The 25,689-nt window shown below is 51.7% G+C and overlaps 10 protein-coding genes across 10 annotated transcripts; 4 read left to right on the forward strand and 6 right to left on the reverse strand.

Annotated features, from left to right (window-relative positions):
- Positions 1-910: 910 nt before the first annotated feature.
- On the reverse strand, positions 911-2,912 carry BJY04DRAFT_181752 (acid phosphatase DET1). The gene is made up of 2 exons (XM_073710235.1): positions 2,692-2,912; positions 911-2,644 (listed from the first exon to the last, which is right to left on the reverse strand). Exons 1-2 carry the CDS (start codon positions 2,704-2,706, stop codon positions 1,019-1,021), a joined length of 1,641 nt encoding a protein of 546 aa, XP_073574494.1. The 5' UTR covers positions 2,707-2,912; the 3' UTR covers positions 911-1,018.
- A 43-nt stretch (positions 2,913-2,955) lies between these two features.
- Positions 2,956-5,028, forward strand: BJY04DRAFT_181753 (Dor1-like family protein). The gene has a single exon (XM_073710236.1). The coding sequence runs from the start codon at positions 3,082-3,084 to the stop codon at positions 4,543-4,545; it is 1,464 nt and encodes a 487-aa protein (XP_073574495.1). The 5' UTR covers positions 2,956-3,081; the 3' UTR covers positions 4,546-5,028.
- BJY04DRAFT_181754 (RNA polymerase II transcription elongation factor-domain-containing protein) lies at positions 5,029-6,903 on the forward strand. Its single transcript, XM_073710237.1, has one exon. The coding sequence runs from the start codon at positions 5,387-5,389 to the stop codon at positions 6,728-6,730; it is 1,344 nt and encodes a 447-aa protein (XP_073574496.1). The 5' UTR covers positions 5,029-5,386; the 3' UTR covers positions 6,731-6,903.
- A 522-nt stretch (positions 6,904-7,425) lies between these two features.
- On the forward strand, positions 7,426-9,045 carry BJY04DRAFT_215141 (putative cyclin; the record flags this gene model as incomplete). Its single annotated transcript, XM_073715419.1, has 1 exon — positions 7,426-9,045. The coding sequence occupies one exon, from the start codon at positions 7,426-7,428 to the stop codon at positions 9,043-9,045; it is 1,620 nt and encodes a 539-aa protein (XP_073574497.1).
- Positions 9,046-9,804: 759 nt separating this feature from the next.
- Positions 9,805-11,956, reverse strand: BJY04DRAFT_169069 (AGC family serine/threonine-protein kinase). The gene has a single exon (XM_073709185.1). The coding sequence runs from the start codon at positions 11,811-11,813 to the stop codon at positions 9,993-9,995; it is 1,821 nt and encodes a 606-aa protein (XP_073574498.1). The 5' UTR covers positions 11,814-11,956; the 3' UTR covers positions 9,805-9,992.
- Positions 11,957-12,528: 572 nt separating this feature from the next.
- On the reverse strand, positions 12,529-14,160 carry BJY04DRAFT_169074 (dihydroneopterin aldolase). Its single transcript, XM_073709186.1, has 2 exons — positions 12,985-14,160; positions 12,529-12,931 (listed from the first exon to the last, which is right to left on the reverse strand). Exons 1-2 carry the CDS (start codon positions 13,858-13,860, stop codon positions 12,749-12,751), a joined length of 1,059 nt encoding a protein of 352 aa, XP_073574499.1. The 5' UTR covers positions 13,861-14,160; the 3' UTR covers positions 12,529-12,748.
- Positions 14,161-14,272: 112 nt separating this feature from the next.
- Positions 14,273-16,930, reverse strand: BJY04DRAFT_181764 (putative pre-RNA splicing factor Srp2). Its single transcript, XM_073710238.1, has 7 exons — positions 16,459-16,930; positions 15,973-16,101; positions 15,912-15,917; positions 15,699-15,859; positions 15,252-15,325; positions 15,102-15,198; positions 14,273-15,043 (listed from the first exon to the last, which is right to left on the reverse strand). Exons 1-7 carry the CDS (start codon positions 16,508-16,510, stop codon positions 14,672-14,674), a joined length of 891 nt encoding a protein of 296 aa, XP_073574500.1. The 5' UTR covers positions 16,511-16,930; the 3' UTR covers positions 14,273-14,671.
- Positions 16,931-17,459: 529 nt separating this feature from the next.
- Positions 17,460-20,345, reverse strand: BJY04DRAFT_205741 (electron-transferring-flavoprotein dehydrogenase; the record flags this gene model as incomplete). The annotated part of the gene is made up of 4 exons (XM_073713632.1): positions 17,460-17,559; positions 17,615-19,133; positions 19,210-19,377; positions 20,309-20,345. 4 exons carry the CDS (start codon positions 20,343-20,345, stop codon positions 17,460-17,462), a joined length of 1,824 nt encoding a protein of 607 aa, XP_073574501.1.
- A 1,570-nt stretch (positions 20,346-21,915) lies between these two features.
- On the forward strand, positions 21,916-23,635 carry BJY04DRAFT_169138 (TBP family protein). Its single transcript, XM_073709187.1, has 5 exons — positions 21,916-22,118; positions 22,229-22,554; positions 22,618-22,705; positions 22,775-23,189; positions 23,242-23,635. The coding sequence occupies exons 2-5, from the start codon at positions 22,283-22,285 to the stop codon at positions 23,256-23,258; spliced, it is 792 nt and encodes a 263-aa protein (XP_073574502.1). The 5' UTR covers positions 21,916-22,118; positions 22,229-22,282; the 3' UTR covers positions 23,259-23,635.
- Positions 23,632-25,611, reverse strand: BJY04DRAFT_233014 (NAD(P)/FAD-dependent oxidoreductase; the record flags this gene model as incomplete). Its single annotated transcript, XM_073719861.1, has 3 exons — positions 23,632-24,436; positions 24,504-25,479; positions 25,563-25,611. The coding sequence occupies 3 exons, from the start codon at positions 25,609-25,611 to the stop codon at positions 24,142-24,144; spliced, it is 1,320 nt and encodes a 439-aa protein (XP_073574503.1). The 3' UTR covers positions 23,632-24,141.
- Between the last annotated feature and the right edge of the window lie 78 nt (positions 25,612-25,689).

Consider the following 25,689-nt stretch of genomic DNA (forward strand, 5'->3'; position numbering starts at 1 on the left):
TCGGTTCTGAGCTCGAGCATGCATTTACGACATGACACCTTTTTCGCTTTCTATCCGCTTTGATACGATTTCGTTTGATGAGAGGTCTCGACAAGTCAAAAAAGTACCGAGAATCCGCGAGCTTCTCTTGGTCTTGGAGTTGAGCAGTCACGATAATCATGATTTCCATTCACCCTTGTTTTGCTAATGCCTCCGCCTACTCCCCGGTCTTCATCTTTGCTTTTCATTTTGATCGATTTTTCTTTTTCTCATATCTGGATTTGGGCATTTCATCTGGCAGATGTTACTCATAGATCGATTCACCGACCCAACCGACCCATAAACACCGTTTCCCCATTTACCCGGCGTTGCACCTTCCCTCTCATTTTTGCCTTTGGCATTACCCCATGCTTTGATTCGGTTTCGGTTGGCTGATATTACCCTTCCTTTCTGCTCTGAACCGATCAAAGCAACGTTTTTGACGCCGCACATGCCTACAATCCGCCGTGTACAAACTCCAGGATTTGGGCTGATCGGAGACGGAGGACCTTTTCTTGGTGGTTCTCTATTTTCTATTTTGTCTGATTCCTGTTCCTCAATGACCCTTGATGCATGCTCGCCATTTTCAAATTGGCTTATGTCCTCGACATAAAACAAAAAAAGTGATACTCCCCTATTCCCACGTGTGTTTATCTTATCATATTCCCCTGTTTCTTTTATTTTTTTTTTTCTCTTCTTGACAGTGGTTTGTGAATCACTTTTTCATTTTTCATTTCTGTCTTCATATCCCTTGCTGGATTTGAAATGTATGTTAGGATTAACATGACACCTTGGCTGAATTGAATAAATGGGAGTCTGATCTTGATCTTGAGATCTATGATCCCTGGATTCCGTTCATGGTCGGACAAGCAAGATTCTCTTCTCTGGAAACTGAAACGTATAGTATTGCATTTGGTTCTAGCTTCAAGTAACTCAGGGTATCTATTGTCTAGTCGTCTACTCAGGTTAGGCTTTTTAGGTACGCCTGTGAAAAAAGAGATTAGTACACCCCACCCCTGATACTCTGATCTTCCCTCTTCGCCTCTTCAAGTGCGGATTCGTCTTCGTAAATCGGTTCTTTTGAAGGATATCCGTTCTCACGCTCCACCTCTTGCCCAGCAGCAGCATTAGGATTCTGATTGTCCTCATCTGGAGCGGCAATCTCCGAAGTCCGTCGGCGCGCTGGCGTCGACGGCAGATAATCGTGTCCATGGCCATGGCCATGGCCATGCCATGGGTGGGAGTTATGATGAGTATGAACATGCGAGGCCCTCGTTCTCCGTAACTTTGGTGTCTGCCGTCCACTTCCCTCGTCGTCGCCATCATTATCAATATCCTGCGAGGGGCGGGGTTTGTGGCGTTTCAAGCCGGCGCGAATATGTTCATGCTGTTGAATTTGTTCTTGTGTGTGGTTGTGGTTGTGGCTGAGTTGTTGATGGTCGTGTTCGTCTTCGGAGGCGATGACACTGTTTGCGCCGCTGAGGGTTCCACCGCCGTCGCGGCCGACGAGGTGGATGAGGCTATAGTTCAGTGGGTGGTTGCCAGGGGTTGTTGGCCGATCTGGGGTGAGGTATCGTGTGTTCTGTTTTTGGGGTAGGGTCTGCAACGGAATCTCGTCGCCGGAGCGGTCGCCGAGGGCGGGTTCGGGGGCTCTGACTGTCTCGTCTTGGGCTTTGCTTGGGCTTCTGGGGTCTACTGCTGATGCTGACTCTGTGGAAGGATCGTCGGTATGAGCTTGGTGTTTTGCCTGGTTATGACCGTGGTCTTGAGACGGTTTGTGTTGGGCGTCGTCTTTGTGAGATCGGGATGACCTCTTTCTGTGAGCTCCGTGGTCACAGCCATCGGGGCATCCGCCCCATTTCCGTCTGATGGGTACGGGGGTCTCGGAGGGTGTAGGGTTTGCAGGCCCAAGGCCCTTCTCAGCACGCTCTCGATGCCGCTCTTGCTCCTTTTCGCGCTTCAATTCAGACCATGTGCGAAGTTGGTTCTGCAGGACGTATTTGCCGCTGTCTTCGTTGAGTTTCATGATAACGAACTCGCAGTGATTGATGTTGCGGAGGTCCTCGAAATACTCCACGCTCCAGTGGTACCATTTCATGAGGAAGACCCTCGTCATCAGGCCGTGTGTGACAAGAACACAGACACTGGCGAAGTCCTTCTCGCCGAATAGTCGCCACATTGACTCATTGAACCCGCTTACCCGGTCGTAAGCATCCGCCGCAGACTCGCCATTTGGAATCCGGTAGAAGAAGTGTCCGTAATCCGCTCTTTCGAGCCACATCCGCTCCATCTCCGCAGAACATGGTTGGAAATTTCCAAAGTCTTGCTCTCGGAGTCGAGGCTCTTCGTATACTGTGATTGTGTGTCTGGGGAAGGGTGACGGGGAAGGTGTATCGGCGGTCAGGGACTCGAGAATCCCTTCGGTGGTCTCTCGGGTTCGACGATATGGAGAGGTAAAGAAATGAATTTTGTCGTCTGGTCGTAGGAGCCCGCGGAGCCTTGTACCTGCTTCTAGAGCTTGGCGGTGTCCTTCAGCTGTGAGTTTGACGCGGTGGTCGGGGATGGTTTGGTGGATATCGCGGTTCTTGTTTCCTTCGGACTGGGCATGGCGGATCAGGATTATCATCTAGGAGATTTAGCATCTTAATGTGTATCTGTACAAGAGGAACTTACCCGCGGTTTTCCCATGTTCAATATCGGGTAGCTATGGTTAACGGTGGGCTGGCTGGTTGATATGAAGAATGAGAATAGAGGCTCTATGATATCATACACTTGATACCGCGGAAATCGGTTCTCTTCAACAAAGGTCTATGCGTCCAAAAAGCAGTAATTGCGAAATACAACCCCGGAGAGAATGAAGAGGATGAATGAAAGAGGCGCTGCGGATGGCGAATATTGGTCGGGCTCTTCCTCTGCTCCTCCGAAGGCTGCGTTTGTTGCCGCTTCGCCCACCGTATGACTCTATCACCAGCCTATTGCGCCTGACCGACCTACTACTGTACCGGCACTTGTCCCTTTCTCGATTGACAAACCGGTCATCTAGAGCAAGTAGAGCCAGGTGCCATGGCTGATCATCTGTACGAGCTCCTAAGCTCTCACCTCCCAAGAGCCGATGCCAATGCGAACCTGGCTCAAGATTCGACCACGATGCAATACCTCAACCGTTTGCCCACACTCACCCTTCAAGCCCTACAGTCTACAGAACCTCAATCACTCTCACAATCAACGCACTCAACGACCCTCTCCTTACAAGCTCTGTCCAATCGATCTCATAAATCTTTCATCACCTCCGCAGACAGCCTCTCCAATCTCCAGTTATCGATTCCCAGACTGAAGCGCCAGGCGCAGGAACTTCGCGATGGAATGCCGAAACTCGACGAGGAGGCGGTTCAGTTCTCGTCAAAATACAGCAGAGCTGCAGAAAATGTTACACTTGAACAGCGCAAGAAGGTGATGCGGCTTGCGCGGAATGTTGACCGCATCTCGGATATCCTAGAATTGCCCACACTGCTTTCGACGGCCGTGTCATCCGCCGCAGCGAGCTCTGGGAACACGGGAACTTCGTCCTCTACGACATACTCTTCGGCGTTAGATTTATACGCCCATATCAAGAGGTTGCAGACTCTATACCCAGATTCGCCCCTGGTGAGGGATGTGGGCGTTCAAGCCGAGGATGCGATGAAAGACATGACTTCGAATCTTATCACTGCCCTTAGGACGCAGAACCTCCGACTTGCCGCGGCAATGCGGACTGTTGGCTGGTTACGGAGAGTGGCACCCGAACTCGACACTGTCCAAAACGATGGGGGCAACGGGGGAAGTGCGCTTGGTGCGTTATTCTTGATCTGCCGATTAGCGAATCTTGTGTCCACGCTAGAGGCGCTGGATCCTCTAAAGGAACTCGCGGACCAGGAATCACAGCGTAGGACTCAAATTCTCGATCAGAAAAGTGGGGCAGGCTCATGGGCAGACGGCCATCAGACAGAGAAATACTTGAAGAGGTATATTGAGATATTCCGCGAGCAGAGCTTCGCTATTGTCTCTTTGTATAAAAACATTTTCACTCTTGACCAGTCTGAGTCCGATACAGCCATTTCAGGCGTTCGAGGAATAAACGCGCGAATAAAGTCGGCACAGTTTTCGCAAGCGGATCGCAAGCCCGACTCTTTTCAATGCCTTCCACCCGCTTTAGCAACGTTTCCTACACATCTGGTTCAGCTTTTAACAGATACACTGCGCACATATCTCCCGAACATTCGAGACAAGACGGCAAGAGAGAGTCTCCTGACTCAAGTACTTTACTGTGCCGCGAGCTTGGGCCGATTGGGGGGCGATTTCAGCATGATCTTAACCGATCTGGATGACGCAGATGAAGAAGACGTTGAGGATATTTCTTATGAGTGGGAGGAGGTTATGCAAAAACACCGAGCATTGGCTGGGCGCCTTGAGCAACTGACAGGGACAAATACTAGCCCTTCAGGGTCCTCAAAGGGAACCTTGCAAGCAACACTACCGGCTGCGGCTTAGGATGCTGTTGCAGTCACCCACAAAAGATCACTTTCACGAATTTAAGAAATACCCTGAACCGCTACAGTTCTTGCACAATGGAACCCGCGGTGTGTATTGCGTGGCGTCAGCAGTCAAGGTTCGAATACCGGAAATACCTAGGGCATAGCATCCCATCATGACTCTCGATTGAGAAGGACGACATCTCGGCTTCGGCGAAACACAGAGAGTACCTTAGCAGCTTGTCGAGGCTGGAGACCATGAAGATTGCGGCAGCCTCATAGGAGATCCTGCACTATGCATCTGAGGAAGGAAGTGCGGTCGGCATTGCTTGAGACCACCCAGTCCTAACTCTAAGAGCTCCCTCATTCAAAGAGAGGCTTTATGTCGCTGGTTGTCGAGGATCTAGATCATTTGAGAGAAGACAAACACTGGCGCTAACCTTATTTGGCGACAGTAATGTAATTATAGTAATAATACGGCATCGCCCGACAATGAGCCGGCTCTCTTGTCCGTCTCAACTTTCAGCTCCTCAATTGGTTTCTCTTTCATACTTCCTCCTCTTTGCCTTGATGATATCCTTTGTTTGAATGCCACTTTAAGATTTCGTTTGGCTGTCTCTACTCTTGTCGACCTTTCCTAGTCTCTCGTATATCCTCCGCTTCCCGTGTGACCTTCATCCTTGTTGTACTGCTCACGCTGAAATCCCTCTCTTTCTCACGACCTCGAGGCCATGCGAGTCTTCTTCCCCACCTTATAAGCCGACAATATCTATATTACTACTATAATTGACCACCTATATATATCATTGCTCTACCCTGATCCTGTACCTGCTGCCTGAGCAGGGCGACAGTCAGTCCCGATGGCGGCCTCCACTCTTACCGGCGGGATGATCGATCCCACCAGACAAGCCGAATACCCCATCATCCTTGGAGAGCGATTGAAGCGAAACAGCGACAAACCTCGCTCGCAGTTAATAAACATTCAGTATAATTACAAGACAAAGGCCGCGACCTCTAATCAACGATCTGTGATCACCAAATCCTCACACTCTCGGGACCACTTCAACCTGAAGATTACCGATAAAGCTCCGAACGCCGAGCAGAATGTCCTGACGTACTCCTATCAAGGCAGCGTCGACCCAGCACAGAGCGTTTCGGAATCGCAAAACCATAACCTGGTGCTTGTGTTTGATCCTAAAAGGAAGGCATTCGTGCTAGAGCCAGTCGCGACCCAGCTCAACTTCAACCTTCGCTCCGCCCCGGCTAAAACCGAGAAGCAAGTGATCCAGCAGTATCCCCAACTCCGGACATTACAGGAGGATGAGCATACTTCTGGTGACGATCGCGCTGACCAGACGACTGGAAACGACGATGGGCCTGCTGACGACGAGAATCCCTACGACTTCCGCCACTTCCTTCCTAAAGAGAAGGACAGTCTTGATACTAAACTGGCTTCCGGTAATGCGACGCCGGAGCAGTATGCTAACACAAGCAAAGCAAACACTCCGCTGATTACGGCGACGAAGCCTACCTCTGCCCGCGCTTCAAGCCCTCGCCCTCGCCCTCGCCCGAAGACCCAATCGAACCCTCTTCGCCAGAAAAAACCGGCAACAGATACCGCGCAGAAGAGCGAAGCGGTTCCTCCGAGACCAAGGCCGAAGTCACCCCTTAGAGCTGTCGAACGCCAAGCACCTGATATTCGAGAGAAGAAGAGGCCGGTCAGGGAGGAGCCGGAAGAGATTGTTTTCGAATCCTCCAAATCGTCACCGTCTGATACTGGAACCGGTGCGGTGTCGTCGCAGAAGACCGTCCCATCACCAGGGTCCAACATCATTATCGATGGAGATTTGATTATTGATATGGGCTCTCCACCGCCTGCTCGACCGTTCAGAGTCAATCCGGCTCATTTCTCATCGAACAATACCCCTGCAAACAACGAAGATGAAGAGGACGGAGACGAGGATATTGAGGACTTGCGGCTCCCGTCGCCGGTTCCAGCAGCTCAGACATCAGAACCCACGCCACATATTCGAGTTGAGCCTGCTCAAGGAGAACATGAGGACAATGAAGAAGACGAAGACTTTTTAGTAGCAGAGATGGAGGCTGCATTCGAAGAAGACTTTACTCAACCAACCCAGGCGCACATTCCAACGCATCAGTACGTACCTAGCGATGACGAGAGCGAGGTCAGTGAAGAGGAGTGATACTGCCACTTGATATATTATAACCTAGTTTTGGACTATTTCTGCTTAGGTATGTGTTCAAGCGATTTTACAAGGCAAACTGTTTGGCGCGCGCTATATACATCTTGGAGTCAGTCGGCGTTTTGTGTCTTGCATATACGTCTAACGATAATACCAAATTTATTATTCCATTTGTCTTTCTCATGATCTGTCAGTAGTTCCACCTGCCCACCTGAGCATCTAATTGCCGAAAGTGGCCGAGCGGGAGCGGAGAAACACAGAGCTCCGGGTTGGGATTATTGGCCGCAACAGCACTTCCGATCAAGTCTCCATCCAAGAGCTGCACCAGAAAGCTCAACTGAGCCACCAGAGATTTGAAGTTGGAATCCGTGACAAGTCGGTCGAAATTTCCTTCAAATTATATCTCTCAATACTCACGTTCTGTTCGCCTTTACGCGTCGAACTCACCCGTCTTCCTTATAGTTCCCGGAATCCACGACAGACACTCGCCGCGGCCCACGATGCGATAGAGGCTGGCTGCTCCAAAGTCGAGCTCTTTGACTAACACTTGGATACCTCTCGATTGGTCCCCCAGGCTCGCGCATTGGAGAGGACCCAGGTGGTCTTTGTTGAGAGCTCATCTGAAAGCTCCTACGTTTGACTTGGTGATCGTCCTCTGAGCCCACGCCGCCAGTCTTCAGAGAACAGCACACCCCATGGCGTCCAATCCGCCTGGCAAGCGACCCGCCCCAGCGCCCTCAAACCCTGTCCTCCGCGCTGCTCAAGCACAATGGCTCTTTTCGAACGAAGAGCTTGCCCGGACGCCGTCGCAACTTGACGGTATGAAGCCGGAACAAGAGACCATTCAACGAAGCAAAGGCGTTACTTTCATTACACAGGTTGGGATTATGTTGAAGCTGCCGCAGCCTACACTCGCAACCGCCGCTGTCTACTTCCACCGCTTTTTCATGCGGTTCAGTATGGTCGACAAGCCGGATCGACCAGGAATGCACCCGTACCCAATCGCCGGCACGTCGTTGTTCCTGGCTACAAAAGTGGAGGAAAATGTTCGGAGAATGAAAGAGATAGTGGTGGCATGCTGTCGAGTTGCACAGAAGCAACCCAACCTCGTGGTGGATGAGCAGTCGAAGGATTTCTGGAGATGGCGCGACACGATCCTACACAATGAGGATGTCCTGCTTGAAGCATTATGCTTTGACTTGCAGCTGGAACAGCCGTACCGGATTCTATACGACTATATATGCTTTCTCGGTGCCAATGAAAACAAGCAACTTCGCAACTCATCCTGGGCTTTCCTCAACGACTCAATGTTTACAGCTCTGTGTCTCCAATTTTCAGCCCGTGTTATCGCAGCTGCCGCTCTCTACGCCGCCGCACGCCATTCCGATATTGCCTTCGAGGACGACCAGGAAGGGCGACCCTGGTGGGATCAGATTGACGTTGATCTAACACAGGTGCGTCGTGCTTGTACTCGAATGACAGAGCTTTACGAGAGCAATGCAGCGCACAAACACAGCCCGTACTACCCGACCACCCCACTTATTTGGGATGAAGGTACTGAAAAGACCAGGATTCCGCGCTCTGGAACGACCCTCGATGTACCCGATCCCGCTTCTCGAAAGCGCTCGCGGGAGCCAGAAGATGATCCGACCCGCCAGCAAAACCCCCGAAGCACCGCAATCCTTAAAGTAGATGAAGTCACCCAAAGTGGGCAACGCTCACCGAAACGCCCCCGGGTAGGATCTGACGCAGAGAAGCCTCGCTCGGCAGCAGCATCCTTCGCTTCGTCCTCTACAATACCACATGCAGGAGACGGAGTACCATCACACCCCAACGCAACTTCACCACCATCCTCTAACGATCGCAACGGCCACACCAACCGCTATCAACATCCTCTCCCCCCGACACCTAGATCATCGTTCCCTCCACGCCGGAGTAGTGAACCCAAATCAGTCGACCCCATCCAGCAACGCATCGACCAGATTGTGCAACAGAATGCTTCAACGCCCCCGAAAGCTAAACGTATTCCTGAAAGAGGATACCGAGATCGAGACGATGATGATCCCAACTGGAATCGGAAACTGTCTTATTCATCTTATTCATCTTCGACGGGAAGGAACGATCATCCGCCTCCACCGCGTGATCGGGAGCGAGAGTGGGATCGAGATCGCGAGCGCGACAGAGATCGAGACCGAGACCGAGATCGAGGCCGTGAGCGTGAGCGTGAGCGTGAGCGAGGGCAACCACCACCCCCTCCACTTCCAGAGCCAGCACCAGATGAGGAAGGTGGCGGGAGTGAGGAGGGGGAGTTATGATTCATCAACCCTCCAACTCATCAGGCCATCGAATGCTCGATGATATCTCCCGCTCTATCTCCCGCTCATTCATATCAGTATGATATCCAGTATACGGCATATCGAGAAATATCCCCTCTTTTCAGGGACGAAAGAGGACTGACTCCGTCTGGGCTTAAAAAAGAATGAGCCTAACACTTCGACTCTCAACCTCAACCTCAACCTCGAACCAAGGATTCTTTCAGGGTCATCTCGACATAGCTCAAGATCTGAACGAGTGGAATTGAAAAGACGAATACTGACTCGACTTTGAGGAGGTAGCATTGCCAAAAAGGCATCATTGCATTTTTTTTTGTGCACTCATTTGAGATCACACCATGATCCGATGTTTCCCTATTATCATAGAATACGGGGTCTTTTTTGTTGGTCCGTTGGCAGGCTGGGGCATAGCATGCATGCATTGTGTTTTTTTTTTCTTTTCTGTTGTTATCTTGCTTGATACCTGGGGGTTGTTGATCTGGAATTCTGTATCCATATACCTCATACATTCGTCACGACAATCTAAACTAAAATCTATTCTTTTGTTAACTTTGTCTTCTCATAGCTTACCCAATCTATGTTCCCACTCTACTCGTTGTGCACCTATAAAAGATGATATTAGAGAGATCGCCAACCCGACGTCGCTCGTAATGGAAGGAGCGATGAAACGGGCGGGCTCATAGAAGGGAAGGAGCCAGGCAAGCAAGCCAAGGCAAGTGAGCACAACCAAACTCTTTCCAAGGGTCTTCATTCTTACTTATATCTGGATATGAAAGGGGGCTAATTGCCAGTCTATATAAGAATACCAAATCTCTAGTTGAATCCCAAAGGTACAGCCAATCGAGACCACAAATTCTTGCACGCCCCTTCATACTGTGCGTTGTTCTTCGAAAAGAAGTCAAGGTAGAGAAGAAAGAAAAGCCGTGTAGTCAATAACCCGCAGCCAACCCATTCCCGTTGCCCACCCCAGCAGCATGATCAAGCAAACTACTGGGCGCTACGAAGCTAAATCCACCAAAGGGGTTGGAGTCGCCGTCTACGGCTGAGATAGCGACACCGGAGTTTGGCGCACTTCCACGTTGCTGACGAGCGTAGTAGTCGTTGAAGAACCCACCCGGAGGCCCTTCTACAGGACTCAGCGGGAGAGCCGTGAAATCTGCAGAGAAGTTCTCTGCGAGAGCCGGGTCCGTGACGACGGGGATGATTGGTGGTGTCAACTCCCGACGCTCAAGGGCCTTCCAGTCAATCTTACGGAAGAAGCGGTGGGACTTGATTGTCTGGATATCCTTAGACATGTGATATCCCAGTCGCTTGGAAGGTTCCTTGCGGAGAAGACGGGTGAGAAGGTCCTTTGCGTCCGGGCCTAGGTAATACGGCAGGACGAGTTTTTGTTTGAGGATTTTCTCCTGCAATTTGGCGTGGTTGTTTGCTTTAAAGGGCGGGGAGCCGGTTAAGAGGTCGTAACCTAAAGCGCCGAGGGACCACCAGTCGCAGGCCTTGCCGTAGGGCTTTCCCTGGATGACCTCGGGGGCCATGTACTCAATTGTGCCGAGGGAAGAGTTGCAGCGGTCGTCATCGTCGACGGCGATTTTGCTTAGGCCAAAGTCTGTAAGCAAGAGGTGTCCTTCGTGATCGAGAAGGCAGTTTTCGGGCTTCAGGTCGCGGTAGATGACGCCGACGGTTTGGTGGAGGTGCTCGAGGGCGAGTACCATCTCGGCCATGTAGAAGGCCGCGGCATCTTCGTCAAACATGCGTTCCAATGCGAGGTGGGTAAAGAGTTCTCCGCCTTGAGCATATTCAAGAATGAGATAAAGCTTCTCGTGGTCCTGAAAAGCGTAGAAGAGCTTGACAACGAAGGGATGTCGGTTGACACTTTCCAAGATCGTGCGCTCAGTCTTGGTTTGCTCGACAAGTTTCTTGTGGACTGTGATCGAGGCCTTCTTAAATTGTTTCTGCGCGTAAAGCTTTCCGGTGAGCGCATGGCGGACTAGCAACACGGTGCCAAAAGAGCCTTTGCCCAAGCAGAGTAGCGGTTCAAAGTCGTCGGTGGTCATTTTTCGACAAAGCGGGTTGCGAACGTCCTGGGCGTTTACAGCAACGTGCGACTCTTCCTCCTGCTTCTTCTCTTCCGCAACAGCATCGGCACTAACGTAATCATGGTCCAGAGGCACCTCATAACAAGTCAGTATTTCCGTCTCGTCGCTATCGGAATAAACGCTGGCGTTACTTGGTGTGGCAGAGCACATGCCATCGGCAGCCCTACGGCGAGGCGAGTTCCCAGACAGGTTCATAGAATCAAGCTGGAGGCGAAGAGCGCTTATGCCGCTTCCAGAAACCGGCTGCAGCATGGGACTAGCACTAGTACTCCCAGCATGACCTCGCGGCTGAGAACTAGGGGCGTAAGAGCTCGTGGTTGAGAAATCCGAGTCCTCATCGCCTGAACCGCGAGGGGTGAATCCACGAACAGTAGTGAGAGCTGGAGCCGGCGCGACCGGGTTCTGCTTCTTCTTCTTCTTGCGTCGATTTCCTTTCGCGGACAATGGGTTCGCATCCAGCTTCGGGCCGGGGAAGGGACTAATGTTCTGGGCTGTCGGTCCGGGTTTGCGATCAGGGCTGCGAGCGCTCATTCGAAAGCCGGTCGGCTGGCTGGAGTGGCTGAAGTCGTCCTCCAATTGCGAGTGGCACATGTCAGCCTGGGGGCTGAACACATCGCCTACCGAAAGATCGTCTTGAGCTGTAGGCGGCGACATTTCCACGGTTTATTTGGGTACTGCAGTCTCTCTCGAGGAAAATCCGACAGGACGCAGTGTCCACAGGCGTATATCGCAAGCTGATACGCCGTGTAAGCGTAATACGAAAGTCAAGGACTGATCACATAGGATCACCCATGTAAGTAAGCCCTAAAAAGGTGTATCTATCCATCCGCAGACCCCATTAGCGCCCCGGAAAAGCAAGTTTATACACAGTAAGGGATGTCGCGAGGAGAACAAACATCAAGAACTGGTTACCAGAACCACTTCCTCCGAGTTCCGATTGTCCGTACCACACAGAATCCTCCTATGTAGACAAAGCCGAAAGACGGACAAAGCAGTGTCAATTTACCGTCCGCCCTGGTTCAGGACGGACGAGCAACCCCTACCCAAATCACGTCGCTGACGGGGGTCTCGGGCGACGAGGGATCTGGTACGAAGGAGGTTGGAGACAGGGAGCTATCCAGAGCGAACGATGACGCAGCAGTCAGATCTGAGGGCGAAACGAGGGTATAGAAAGCAGCGGGGCAGGATAATTCGAACGAAGAAAGCTTGGGCGCAGACAGGCACATAGAGACACGGCAGACGATTTAGAGATGCGGTTTGCTAGATATATCCCGTGATACGAGACGTAAAGATGTTCCAGACGATATGAACCCGGTTAAGAGATTGGCAAGGAGGAAAGACAGCTGAAGTTGCAGTCTGAGGAGAGTGCCCTTGTCTTTCTTGATTTCAGCCATAAAAAAAGTCCTCCTTCTCGGCCAATCATAGTGTGCCGGTGCTAAGCGAAGCTAGCCTGTTTGGGGATAAATCTTCACGTGCCTCGGCCATTGGATATATCATGATGGTACGTCACTTGATACACTGCCCAGGAATGCTCTTTACAAGTGACAACCGTACAACTACCTACCTATACTTTTGTAGTAGTACCTAACTTAAGACCTTTCGAAGAATGCCTGAGACCGAGTCACTTCCACTCCTGATGTCTCCACAAACGCCAGAGCGCTAGGCTTCTCCACCCGAACCGTCACCCGCTCATTTGCAAAGTCCACTGTCACAATGCGCGCAATAAAGGTTGCAAGCGCCTCAACCGTCTGGAATGTCGTCTCTTCAACACGCTGAAAGTATGTCCGTTAGCTGCTAGTCAAGGTAAAAAGAGGGAGGGACGAACCTCTGCAACAGTCCTCGTCATATCCTGATAAGTATCCACAACCGTCGACCCCCAGGCCAACTGTCCAGGCCCCTTGAACGCCAATGAAACGATAACAGCCTGCTTCTCAACCCTCTCATGTGAGTTCACTCCAAGAATAGCGTAGCACCGAATCCCATCAATCCTGAACTCCTCCTCCAAGACCACCGGGCAGCGCTCCGAACTACCCACATCTCCACTACCGGCCGTACTCCCCTGTCTGTATCCCCATACCGTAACACTCCGGTAGTGCAAGCCCTCCTCCGCGCGGAGATGAGCCTTTGGTAGATGCAGCCAAACCTCACACTGCCCAAAGATGTCGTCGATAGCAGCCGGAGCTCCAGAAGCGGGATTTCCTTGTTTAAAGACCGCAGAGCGCGCCTGAGCCTGGTTCCCAGAGGCACTACTCCTCCTCCGACTCTGCTGCACGTGCGCCATCCTCCGCACCCCAGCAGCCGTTTCGTCCAGCAGCCCTAATCCACACCCCGCAACAACTCCCGCTATCAAGCGCACGTCCTGCCCTACATCCTTAGCCAGCATTTCCTCACGCCGACTCCCATCCGCACTAATCAGATGCTGGCCCGGGTTGGTGTGCGATTTGCCTAGGTTCCGAATATCCTCCTCCAGTCGTCTGTAGAGTTTGCCGTAGTCAATTGAGAGAGAAACATCGTCTGCGTTTGCCGCAGCGACGGCGGAGGAGTACGAGAGCTTTAGGGATGCGGTGCAGGGTTGGGCTTTTCCGGTACGGTGCCAGGGATCTGGGCCTGCGGGGAGTGGCAGTTGGATGTTGCGGAGGCGGACGCTGTCGAGGACGGCGGGGTGGGAGGGTATGTGCACGTTGACGCGTTGTTCGGCCATGATGGAATTGAAGGTCTTGGGGTTGTGTGATGAGAAAGAACTTTTTATCCTTGGAAACTGAATTTATGGTGAGATGGACTGAAGCTAAAGCAGAAGTGAAGGCTTCACAAACTTGCGTCAATGGAATGTGCTGTGTCTTGACAAGTTGATGCTCTTTAAATATTCAACGATCAAGATGTGAGCTGCCCAGCATAACCATAACGAAGTCCAAACAATCGCCGGCTGGAGCTGAAGCTGTTGCTGAAGAAGATCTCGATAGCGGGGTAGGTAGCATTTAGCGCGGGGTGTCAAACGATCCGATGTTTTTTTTTTTTTGGTTCTCAAGTCGAGTCCATGACGTCGCATGCTCTAGTCCGGCAACCTACCTAGGTACCTTCAGTCTATCCGAGAACTAATGAGAATATGTAACATATTGATAAAACGGCGTAGATTGCAGTTATCTGCAGTACATTATCTCCCAAAGACCCTAGGAAACTCATCAAGGTCGTCACGTAAGTCCGTCAATCATCAAGGCTAATCCCAGATGACAACTGTTTGGCCTGCTGTGCCGATTTGCTGGATACCCCCAGCGCATTATATGTCGTGCCGACTATCAAGGTGATTTTTGGATCAACTACACGCAAAATCCCAGTAAATTCCATCCCAGCTCGTCATAGAAATCAATAGGGCTTCAATCAAAAAAAAATCGCTCCATGGAGCGGTTCAAAGAGAGGACAAAAGAAGCAAAATATGTGAGGGAAGACATTCGGCGCAAAGGGTATTCACCTTGCAAGCAATATATGGAAGAAGTAAACGAGCTGCGCATGAATTCCTACCAGTAGCGGCGCTCATAAGGAGGGTACTCACCCCGCGGCGGGGATCGAGGTCGTCCATAAGGCCTAGGAGCGGCGTACGGATCATCGTAACGGGGAGGTGGTGGCGGGCCATAGGGGTCTTCGTAAGGGCGACGGGGAGGTGGGTAGTCCTCCATCCTAGGGTGAGGGGGCGTGCGGCGTCCATAGCCATCCCCATAGTACTCCCGACGCATAGGAATAGGAGACCGCTCACGGAAATGGCCGCGGGGACTATAGCCGCGGGGCACAGAGTATCTGCGGTCGTATTCATGCATCGGCGGGTAGCCTCCTCGGCGAGGGGACCGAGATCGGTATGGGTCGCGGGATGAACGGTCATCATACGGCTGGATCTAAATGGCACAGGCAATGAGGATCTCATCCAGTTCCTTGGTCAAAGATAGACCTTACATCGGGCACACAGGTCACTCTGGAGCCTTTGAACTCTCGGCCGTCGAGTTTTTCAACGGCAGTCTTCAAATCGTTCGCGGTCTCAAATTCCACAAAGCTTGAAGCGTGTCAACCAGGTTTGTCAAGCCGGGTAGATGGAATATAACCAACCCTCTTCCAGGCTCACGGCCGGTCTCTGAATAGACCACGTCTAGCCCAGACTGACGGGCAAAGTCTTTGAGATCCTAAAAGTCCAGGTGTAAGTCGCTGTCCGGGCACAAATGGATGTCCAGGGGAGTTCCTGGTCGCTGGATGAAAACGATCGGCATAGAAAAACCGGCAACTCAAGTCGAAACAGTCACAGAAAGGGATATCCAGTATGGCCGCTTGAATCCTTCCAAATTAGGATGTCCAGAGTCCGCGTAAGGGTATAAATGCGTGGAAGGGCTCGGCAAGCTGGTATCTCTCCAGGCGGTTCAGGTTTAACCATTCACTCTGGCCACAGCAAGAACCCCAGGAAGTTCAAGAGATGGCGTACAAAAGCAATTGAATGCGGCAGGCGAAGGACGTCTACCTCCATAGTATCCTAGGGGAGAGGGACTTGAAAGGGCTGCTAACCTGCCAACTTGTCTCCGGAAGTCCGGATACCAACATACGAAAGACTGTACGGCGAGGACGGGGGGCATTGGGGCGGTCGGTTGGAGCTGTAAAGTTTTCCTTGCGGCGAGGTCCCCTGGCGAACTGCACGGTAAGGCGCTCGCCTTTAAAGTCGCTACCATCTAGGTATTGTCAACAAGATGGACATCGACCTTGGCTACTGATTTCACTCACGGAAAGCTGTTGCTCCCGTTAGCACGCTTCTCAATTCCGACTGCGGATAACAGCATCCTACCGGGAACAATGTCTCTTGCATCCATCTCATCTTCGTACTCGATAAATCCGAAGCCATTCATGAGCTTGATCTCTGTGATCTTTCCGGTACCATGGGTGCTGAAATGCTCTTCGACATCCTGTTTGGTCACTGAATGAAAGCATTGGCGCAGCAGAGGCGCCGTCAATTGTTAGCTCAGAAGACAATAAATTAATGGTCCGGGGGATATATATGGGCCACTGCCACACAAAGTTTCCGCGATATGAGAGGCACAAACAAGGGAAATGTAGGTTCCGAGAATGAGATTGTCCCGCCTGATGCGCAGTCGAACAGGAGAGTTGCCGGCCGCGTCAGGTTGAAAAGCGCACTTTCATCAAACGGGCCTCAAATATCCACAAGAACATCCTGATTTGGGGGTTATAGCTGGGTCTCAAGATATCAAGATCCAAATGGGGCTGGAGAAATAGGAAGAGACCTCGAGAGGGAAAAATTGGTGGACCAGCATACCATTGCGGGGAAGGTTCCCGAGATAGAGTCGGGTTGAAGAGACCTCAGTCATGGTGTTAATTTGAGTGAGATTCGAGTAGACAGCGGTTAATAAAGCAGGCGATCCGAGATGGAAGAGTACTGGCCTAGGGACCAGTTAGGAGCCGAGGGAAAGAATCCAGGACAACAAGCAAGAGCGAGGGCTGCCGATAGGGAGGGCCCTGGAGATCAAAGGGTTCAGTTCCTGAGAGGAGGTCGATGGTGGTCAGTCAGTGGGAGGAACGGGCTGTTCCTGAGATCCGGCGCGTGGTCCAAACAACGGGCTGAAAGACAAAGTAAAGCCGAGATCCTCGAATGGCTGTCGCCCACAGGCTACCTGGCGGCACGCGGGGATGGAAGGGGATGGGACGGACAAAATATGATGGATGGAGTCGATAGGAGATGGGAGAGCGAGGATAGAAAAGGAAGAGGAGGTGAAGCGCTGGAGCCCTGTTGAGACTTGAGCAGAAGTGAGAGCGACAAGACGAGCTAAGAGAAGGCTGCAAATCAGAGGGCAGCGCGTTTCGCCTCACTTTCAACGGAGGTATCCACGTGGCCCGCCTGATCTAATTCTCCCCCAGGCGCCTCGAACAATACCAGCTTCACTGTGATTCAAATCCAGGGTGTTCCTGGTAGCCGACATTTGCAAGCCTGTTGTTGGTACTTTATGCATACATACTATATAGTTGATTCCATCAGAGAGCGCGAACCATGGTTAGCTAAATGCTTCCGTTCTCCACGGAACCAAGTACATACGAATTCGCCACCTAGATGACTTCATAGTACTTTACACGAGCAAGTAATTGCAAGATTTCTATTCTTTATTTTCACCATGTAATAACACCAGGAAGTTATATATATAGGTCAAGCTTGCTAATCCAACGAGGGCCTAGGAGTAACCAACCGACAATCACGACAGAGATCTTTCTATCTTGCCTATCTTGATACTGGAACATTTTGTGTATTGAGGGAAGATTACCAGACTATGTCATAAAGTATTTCGGACCCTCTCCCCCCTGGGGGGTCTGCCAGTTGATGTCCTGCGTTGGGACCTTGATATCGCATGTCTTACAGTGGATACAGCTGCAAGTGATTAGCATACATTACTCGCAATGATGAGGCGGATGAGGCAACTTACTTCTGAGCGTTAATTTGGAAGCGAACACCATGCTGCTTAGTCGAGTCCTCCACGTATTCGTAGACTCCCGCAGGGCAAAAGCGGTTCTCGACTCCTTGGTACTTGGGCCACGCAACATCCGTATGCTTGTCCCAATCCTCTACCTGCAAGTGCACCGGCTGGTCTTCTTCGTGGTTTGTACCAGTTCGGCTTACGCTAGTCAGAATATCAAAACTGAGCTTGCCATCGGGCTTAGGGTATTCAATCTTCTCGCATTGGGATGCCATCTTGGTGGCTGCCCAGTCGGCACCGTGGTGCTTCAGCGTCCACGGGGTGCGGCCACGAAGAATGTATGCTTCGAGACCGGAGTATAAGATACCTCCATATATACCAAGAGGAGTGCTGAAAGACGGACGCATGTTTCGGACCTCGTACAGCTCCTTCCAGATAGAAGACTTGCGAAGCGACTCCTCGTAGTCGAACAAGAAGACGGTGCCGCCAGAGTCGTTTTGCAGGGCAGAAAATGTGGATTCTGCAGCAAGCATTGCCGACCTCATCGCCGTATGCGTACCCTTGATCTTAGGCACATTGAGAAACCCGGCGCTATCGCCAATCAATGCACCGCCGGGGAAAGCACATTTGGGAATAGATTGATAGCCACCCTCATTAAGTGCTCTAGCACCATACGAGATGCACTTTCCACCTTCCAACACATCGCGAAACAAAGGATGGTGCTTGAGTTTCTGGAATTCTCCGTATGGAGACAGCCACGGGTTCGGATAATCGAGCCCGACCACTAAACCTATGCTGACCATGTTCTCGCCGAAGTGATACATCCAGGCACCGCCGTAGGTATCCATCGGTAGCGGGTAACCCATTGAATGGGTTATCTCACCAGAACGAAATTTCTCGGGCTGAATTTCCCAAATCTCCTTCACGCCGATACCGTAGGTCTGCGGTTGGCTGTCGCGCCTGAGATCAAACTTTTTGGAAACCTGTTTGGTCAAGCTACCGTGGCAGCCTTCACCGAGGAGGGTGACACGAGCATGAAATTCCATTCCCCGTTCAAAGTTATCCTTGGCCCTGCCATCCCGACCGACACCAAGATCGTTGGTTGCCACGCCCAGCACCGATCCGTCTGATTTGTACACGATTTCGCTAGCAGCAAATCCCGGATAGATCTCAACTCCCAGTTCCTCGGCCCGCTCACCCAGCCACTTTGTCAATTCGTTCAGACTAATAATGTAGTTCCCATGGTTGTTCATCTGCGGTGGTGATGGAATGGGAATAGTAGAATTTTTGGTAAGGAAGCGCATTTTATCCTCCTTCGCCGGTGTAGCATGTTCGAAGCGCGAAGGGTTATCCTCCGACAGCCAGTCCGGAAATAGCTCATTCATAGCGGTAGGTTCGAGCACGTTGCCAGACAGGACGTGTGCGCCGAGCTCACCGGCCTTCTCCAGAAGGATAACACGGAATTCTTCATTTCCCGCTTCGTTGGCAAGTTGTTTCAATCGAATGGCAGCGGATAGGCCAGCAGGACCTAAAGAGTAAGCCGATGTCAGTCACATGCGCCGACAGGGTAGCGCAAGCAAAAATTACTCAGAGACAATGCTTACCGCCACCTACGATGCAGACATCCACCTCATCTGACTCTCTCTCGACTTGCCGGGGGTCGAAGTGACCATTCTCGTCTGTAAGTTTCCTCGCGATCGACTGCGAAAATGCGCGGGTCTGACTCGGCGTGGAGTGAGCCGCACACCGGATGCTGGTTCGTTTTGCCGATGCTGCGAGAGAACTTCGCGACGCAGCGCATAATGTTGAGGAGGGTCTTGAAACTCGGGAAGCGCCAGAGTGTACCTCGCGCCTCAGTAGACGCAAAACGACTCCTCTTGAAGCCATTCGGAGATACCGCGGGGGTGATGATGTAGGTTTCGAGGTTCGGTAATGAGTGTCGCAGTGCTCCTGTTGGCAGCGGGCACTAAAACATGGCCAGGAATAGGCAGGGTAAAAAAGAAAAGGAGCGGCGGGTATGATGGTGTTCAATTCGTAGGTGCAATGTCCGAGGGTACAATGGCAGTCTCGAGCTTCAAGTTCCTCTTTTGACGCCGACCGGAGGGCCTTCGTCAGAGAAAAAGAGAGTTAGGTAAGCCATATAACCGTTCGTAGCCCGCACTACCCGAGGTTACCACAGCCAATCAGCGCAGTGGTGATGGGAATCATTCAGTCGTTAACCGCCCTTCCGCTGGTGATCTCCAGTCGTTCTGTGTTTCTTCCGCCGGAGATGGCCCTGTTGACCGAACCTCCGACCGTGCTGCACAGCGCTTTTACTTCAATCAATAGGCTATGAGGCTTGAGCAATTGCTATAGTATAAGGCTACCCAGACAGTAGACATACTCAAAGTCGCTTAACATCGGCTTCCCGAAAACTAAGTAGTCCATCCATCCGTCCTCAACTAAGGTAACGTGGTCAATCCCTTGCCTCCGCATGCGGGGAGTGCCAACAGTTGAACAGCGTCAGGGATAGTTTAGGCGCTACATAGATCTATAGATTCAAAGAGTTTCTCTCCGTCTGGGACAAACAAGCCTATTTTGAGAGCGCCCGCCAAGTCCATGAGGCTTTCGTGCGCGCCTGTACCTAGCCTTTCGTGTAGCCGTTAAGTCAGCGGCAAGGCATTATTACGTATGTAGAGGCTGATCGTGCAACATCATTTGTACACCGTTGATGCACAGCCTTTGGGCGATAATACAGCATCTTAAATGCAATACCTCCAGGCTGCAGCCTACTCTGTGCATTTACGGAACCGTCGACTCATCCACAGAATGTCAAGTTGATTCAACTCGGATTTCAGAGGGGATGAGCGGTATGCAGAATACCTCCAAAAAGGCCACGTTGGCATGTGAAATACCGAAAGTGGGCAAACATCAAAGAAGACTCGTCGAAACCCTCGATGATTCGAATATGACCTATGCGACAACCCGAACGATCATGTCGGTGGATCACAATGGCGACGAGTCTGGGGAAAAGTCAGATGCGCCGGGACTCGGGAGGATAAGGAGCGCCCAATCAGCAGGGCAGGGCAATATTCGCAAACAAGAGCGGCAGGGGACGAGGCTTGTTGAGTCAAGCCCGCGCGTCGAGATAACGAGGCTCTTTAGGAGTCGTGGTCATCTGATTGTAGCGTTTCATCTTTCTAATCGAGACTTTAGCACGTATTGTCCTTGTGTCATATCGCCTGCGGCTGTGAGAGTCGAGGCAACAAGAATAATATGACAGGGACAAAAATCAGCAAGATTAATATTACTGAAAGAGAGAGCTTGGAGGCAACTTTTGTTCAGATGAGCGTCTCTAAAGCGGCAAGCGCAGAGGTGCGCGTCGCCAAAGGATGACGCGTAGTGATTGGATAGCGAGCGAGACATGGTGGGCTGGGCTATCAGTTTGCAGGAGCGGGCGCGGGCTGCCCGGGAGGACTCTCGAGAATCAGAGGATGCAAAAGGAACACTTTTTGGGTGGCACCGGGGATTAATGAGACGAAAAGTAAGGGCGCTTCAGCCAATAAGAGCACAAAGCGACAGCCAGGATGGTGGGTTCGTCCAAACAACGATAGCTGAGTGGATTGGACGATCAACAAACCAGCGCCCAGGAGAATGGCGCTTGCTGGGATTTTGGCCACCCAAGAGCCGCTAGTGGAACGCTAGCCTTGGAAAAACCACACCAAAACAGCAACAACCATGGGCGCGCGACGAAAGAGTGACCGCCCATCGCTGCTTTTTGCCGCCGGGCCCGGTTCCAGCAGAATCCAGCCCCCTGACGCCAGCACTGTGAGTCAGCCTATATAAGGACCCAACCTCCCACCTTTTCGACTCTCTTGGAATTTTTTACCCTGGTCTTGGCATCGCCCGGAAAGCCATACTGTCCTCATTCCGCTCACCAACCTCTCTCCTCCTCGCGCCTCTCTCTTAACAACGACTCTTGACCGAGGCTTGCAGATTCTCGCTCGTGCGTAGTCTGCTAGGTTAATAATTCGGGCGCCAAAACTCACTGGGGAAAACGTTTGTTTTTCCCTATCCTTGACGGTTTCAGATTAGGTTACTGAAACAGGAAGGTTGCAGCCTCAGGCACGCATCTTCGCCGCTCTCTTCACCCCAACACAAGATAGACCTCTTTTGGACCTTCGTCTTCCTTCCAGAAAGGGAAACAGAAAGCCAAGATCAAGAACAAAAAAAAAATCATCTGAGCCCTGTTCATCCGAAGTGCACTTCTTTCACTTGTCCACTCCCTTCACTTCGCTACCTGCTTGCATTTCAAATAATCGGCAGCAAATCTGTCCTTTCAATCAAATAGAAAACACTTCACTGTGATCTTTCTGCTCCCCAATCACCCACCGCTCTCCCCTTCTGATCGGCCGTTGCTATTCTTGCTATCGTTGCCCGCTCCTGTTTCGCATCTGATCACATCTGCGAAACGGCTCAACCTTGAAGGCAGTCCTACTGTAGGGGATCCATTCAGTTGTCCATCTCCAACAAGGTTTGTTCCCCTCAACTCTCTGCGGTCGCACTCCGTCCCTCCACCCCCTCTCCGGCTCTCTTGCTGTGTTACCTGTTGTGTCGATGAACTAACCTTCTTCACCTTTACAGTCTGCCCCATACTAGACACCTCATCTGGCAACAGTTTTTGAGTTCTTCGTCACAATGGATTCGCTCACGACCCATCCGGCCAATGCGCAGCAGGCTCGTGCCTTCACTTCGCCCTCTTCGCTGTCCTTCCCTGGCGGTACCGCCGACCTAACTCCGCCCTCCGAGAAGGATGCGAGCATGGCTGTGGGAGCTCAGGGCGCGAACGGTAGTGTGAACGGCCAGCAGCAGGGAGGCAATGCCGCTAATGGCAATGGGGTGACGCCCGCTACTCCGGCTGCGACCCCTGGTGCCAGTGCTCCAGGGAGTGGTATCGTGCCTACGTTGCAGTGAGTATACTCTACTGTCGTTCTTCTGGTCCACCAGAATACTGAACAATGATTGCTCTAAAGAAACATTGTCGCCACGGTCAACCTTGACTGCCGTCTTGACCTGAAGACCATCGCGCTTCACGCCAGAAATGCCGAGTATAACCCAAAGGTATTACTTTCCACACCTCCCTGAGACGTGCATATCAGGGTACAGTGTGGCTGAACTGCTTCTTTTTAGCGTTTCGCGGCCGTCATCATGCGTATACGAGAGCCTAAGACAACCGCTTTGATCTTCGCATCGGGGAAGATGGTCGTTACTGGTGCCAAGTCTGAGGACGATTCCAAGTTGGCTTCAAGGAAATACGCTCGTATTATCCAAAAATTGGGTTTCAATGCTAAGTTCACGGATTTCAAGATCCAGAACATTGTGGGCTCCTGTGACATCAAATTCCCTATCCGCTTGGAAGGTCTTGCAAGTCGCCATCACAACTTCAGTTCTTATGAACCTGAGTTGTTCCCAGGTCTCATTTATCGTATGATGAAGCCTAAGATTGTGCTCCTTATTTTCGTCAGTGGGAAGATCGTCTTGACCGGAGCCAAGGTCCGTGAAGAGATCTATCAGGCCTTCGAGCTTATCTATCCTGTGCTCTCCGGTATGTTGCCGTTCTCTTTCAGTTTCGCTATCCTTGCTAATAATCGTCCTAGATTTCCGTAAGGTTTAAAGAGCAGCCGCCATCAAGGCGAGATTCATCTCTCTGCTTTGTTCTCCCTTCAACCCCCTGTATTATCAAAAAGTTTCTTGACTCCCGGGCGGTCCGGCCCCGGCCTTGCTACCGCACGCGGTCTCTTCCGAACTGCATTACGAGTTTTATGCAAGCATCAGTACGGCGTTTTAGCGATTGGGTTTTATTCGCAACTTTTCAACACGTTTTACACTTTAGATACTCGCACACCGCAGTTTGATAAGGGGGCGGTACTGTGCGCTGGTCGACTTGTTGCCTCCTTCTAATTATTTCGCTTATCTTCCGCCTAATGGCATGGAAAGGTCTTGACGCCTGCTTGCAGCGCTCTGCGTGCTTCTGCAGTGCTGTCTGGCCGAGGCTGGCTTTTTTTGTGGGACTCAAAGAACTTTCGTTCTAGATCGTCCGATTTTATGCGCCGGGTTCTGGGAAGCCTGAGCCAACGGCAGCATTAGCTTATGCAGAGAACAAAAAAGTGAATGTGTACCTTTGTCCTCGTAGAGCTCGCTATATGTAGATACTAGGGAACCAGACTTCAGCTACCGCAGTCTACGTTCTAGCAGCTCTCCTTTGCTCGATTGCCCTTCATTGTTCCATCGAGAATGGGGGGCTAGTTGCTTCAGGGGATATGGTTCGGAGCTTGCCGAAAATATATCCCGGTCTTTTGGTTCAATCTCCGACGAAGTGTCCTCTACGTCTCAAGGCCGCTTCTTTGATTCAAATAGCACAAATAATATGTACAGGGGTAACAAAGCCATCCCAGTGCCAGGCACCCCCAATCTCGGTATATACATATATATCCTCACGAGTCCACTCCTACGACCGCCCCAGTCTCTACGCTTGACCCCCTTAAGAATGAGCAACTCTACAAAACACCGCCGTTTCTCCTGTCCTTCTGCGTCTTCGCCAACTCGTCTAACAGCACTAGCCTCTTGTCTCCACTCCGACTGCCATCCTCCGTGCCGCCGAACGAATCTTCATCCAAGGCCTCCGGCCACCTCCAGAGCTCCTCAAGTTCAGGACTAAGCCTCCCCTCCAATGCGTCAACGATCTTGTCGCCAAGAACGGGGAAGAACTTGTAGCCATGGCCGCTGCCGCCAGTTGCGAGGAAGAGATTGGCATGTGAGGGGTGGGGGGTGATTATAAAATTTCCTGTTGGGCTGTTGGTTCTTTCATTAGCTGTTTGCTGTGTAAGAGTAGGTGAGAGAGGAGCATGAGCAGACATACGTGTCGGTGTACCAGCAGATCCGGGTGTCGATGAAGGGGCGGTCAGCGAAAGAAGGCAGGAGTTGTTTCAATGCTTCTCTGAATGCATTCTCGCCTTCGAGGGGAATGGGAACGCCCTTCTCTGGTAGACTTACGGACATCGTCTCGCCCGCCGTGGAGCCAGGTAGTGGCACAGCTTTAGGGTTATGGTATCCGTAAGCGTGGCGGGCGATTTTGAGGATGTTGTTTCTGGGCGGGATGATAAAGATTCCCGTCGCGAAGTTCAGAATCGTAGGCATGTGCTCGAGACGGCGCTGTTCCTCATCGCTGATGTGCATGTAAGCGATTGCCTGCCCTGTTGAAACAGCGCGGCCGCGGAGGTCGACCAGAGACGCCGTCCAGGCGCCTGTGGCCAGGATCACAAGGTCCGCTTTGATGCTCGTGCTGTCTGTGAGTGTAACACCCGTGACAGTGCGGTTATCCTGCTCCGAAACAAGTAGGCGTGCTACCTCCCCTGGAACAAAGCCCACTTTCCCCTCCCTATCAAGCTTCTGCTTGGCAAACCGCACCCCTGCCTCCGCATCAGCCCACCCGGAGCTCCAATTTACATACCCCCCTGCAACGTTTAACGTCTCTCCATAAGCCGGCGCCGCCCCGAGGACATCCTTCTTGGTTGGTAAAAACCGCGCATTCTCGCCCAGCTCTTTCACGTTATGGTAGCTCTTCGTTGTATACTCTTTCGCCGTGGAGTCTCCATCGGGATACACGAGCAGCAGGCCGTTCTGGGTGTATCGACCCTCATGGCCCCATTCGGTGCGGCGCCAGAGGTCAGTCGCCTCGGCGGCGAGTTTTGCGTACGTGGGGTGAGAGTAGTCGGCGCGAATTATGCGGGATGTGTCGACGGAGGAGCCGTGCGGGTTGGGAATTGTGGGGGAGGCTTCGAGGAGGGTAATTTTGCTGTTTGGGTGACGGCTTGACAGAGAGAGGGCCGTGGATACTTCTTCTGTCAGTTGAGTTCCTGGTCATGTATGGAAGGAGGGGTGGAATTGTTTTGTACTCCCACAATGGGCTCCAACTCACATCCGAACACCCCTCCTCCGACGATGAGGATGTTTTCAGGGAGCGCCATGGTGTTGTGAGGTACAAGATGGGATTTGAGGTATCAGCACCGGTCTACCCCTGTGTGAACTTATCGTTTGTCCCTCTT

This window comes from Aspergillus karnatakaensis (assembly GCF_047715665.1).
Source record: "Aspergillus karnatakaensis strain CBS 102800 unplaced genomic scaffold BJY04scaffold_9, whole genome shotgun sequence".
Lineage (NCBI taxonomy): Eukaryota > Fungi > Ascomycota > Eurotiomycetes > Eurotiales > Aspergillaceae > Aspergillus > Aspergillus karnatakaensis.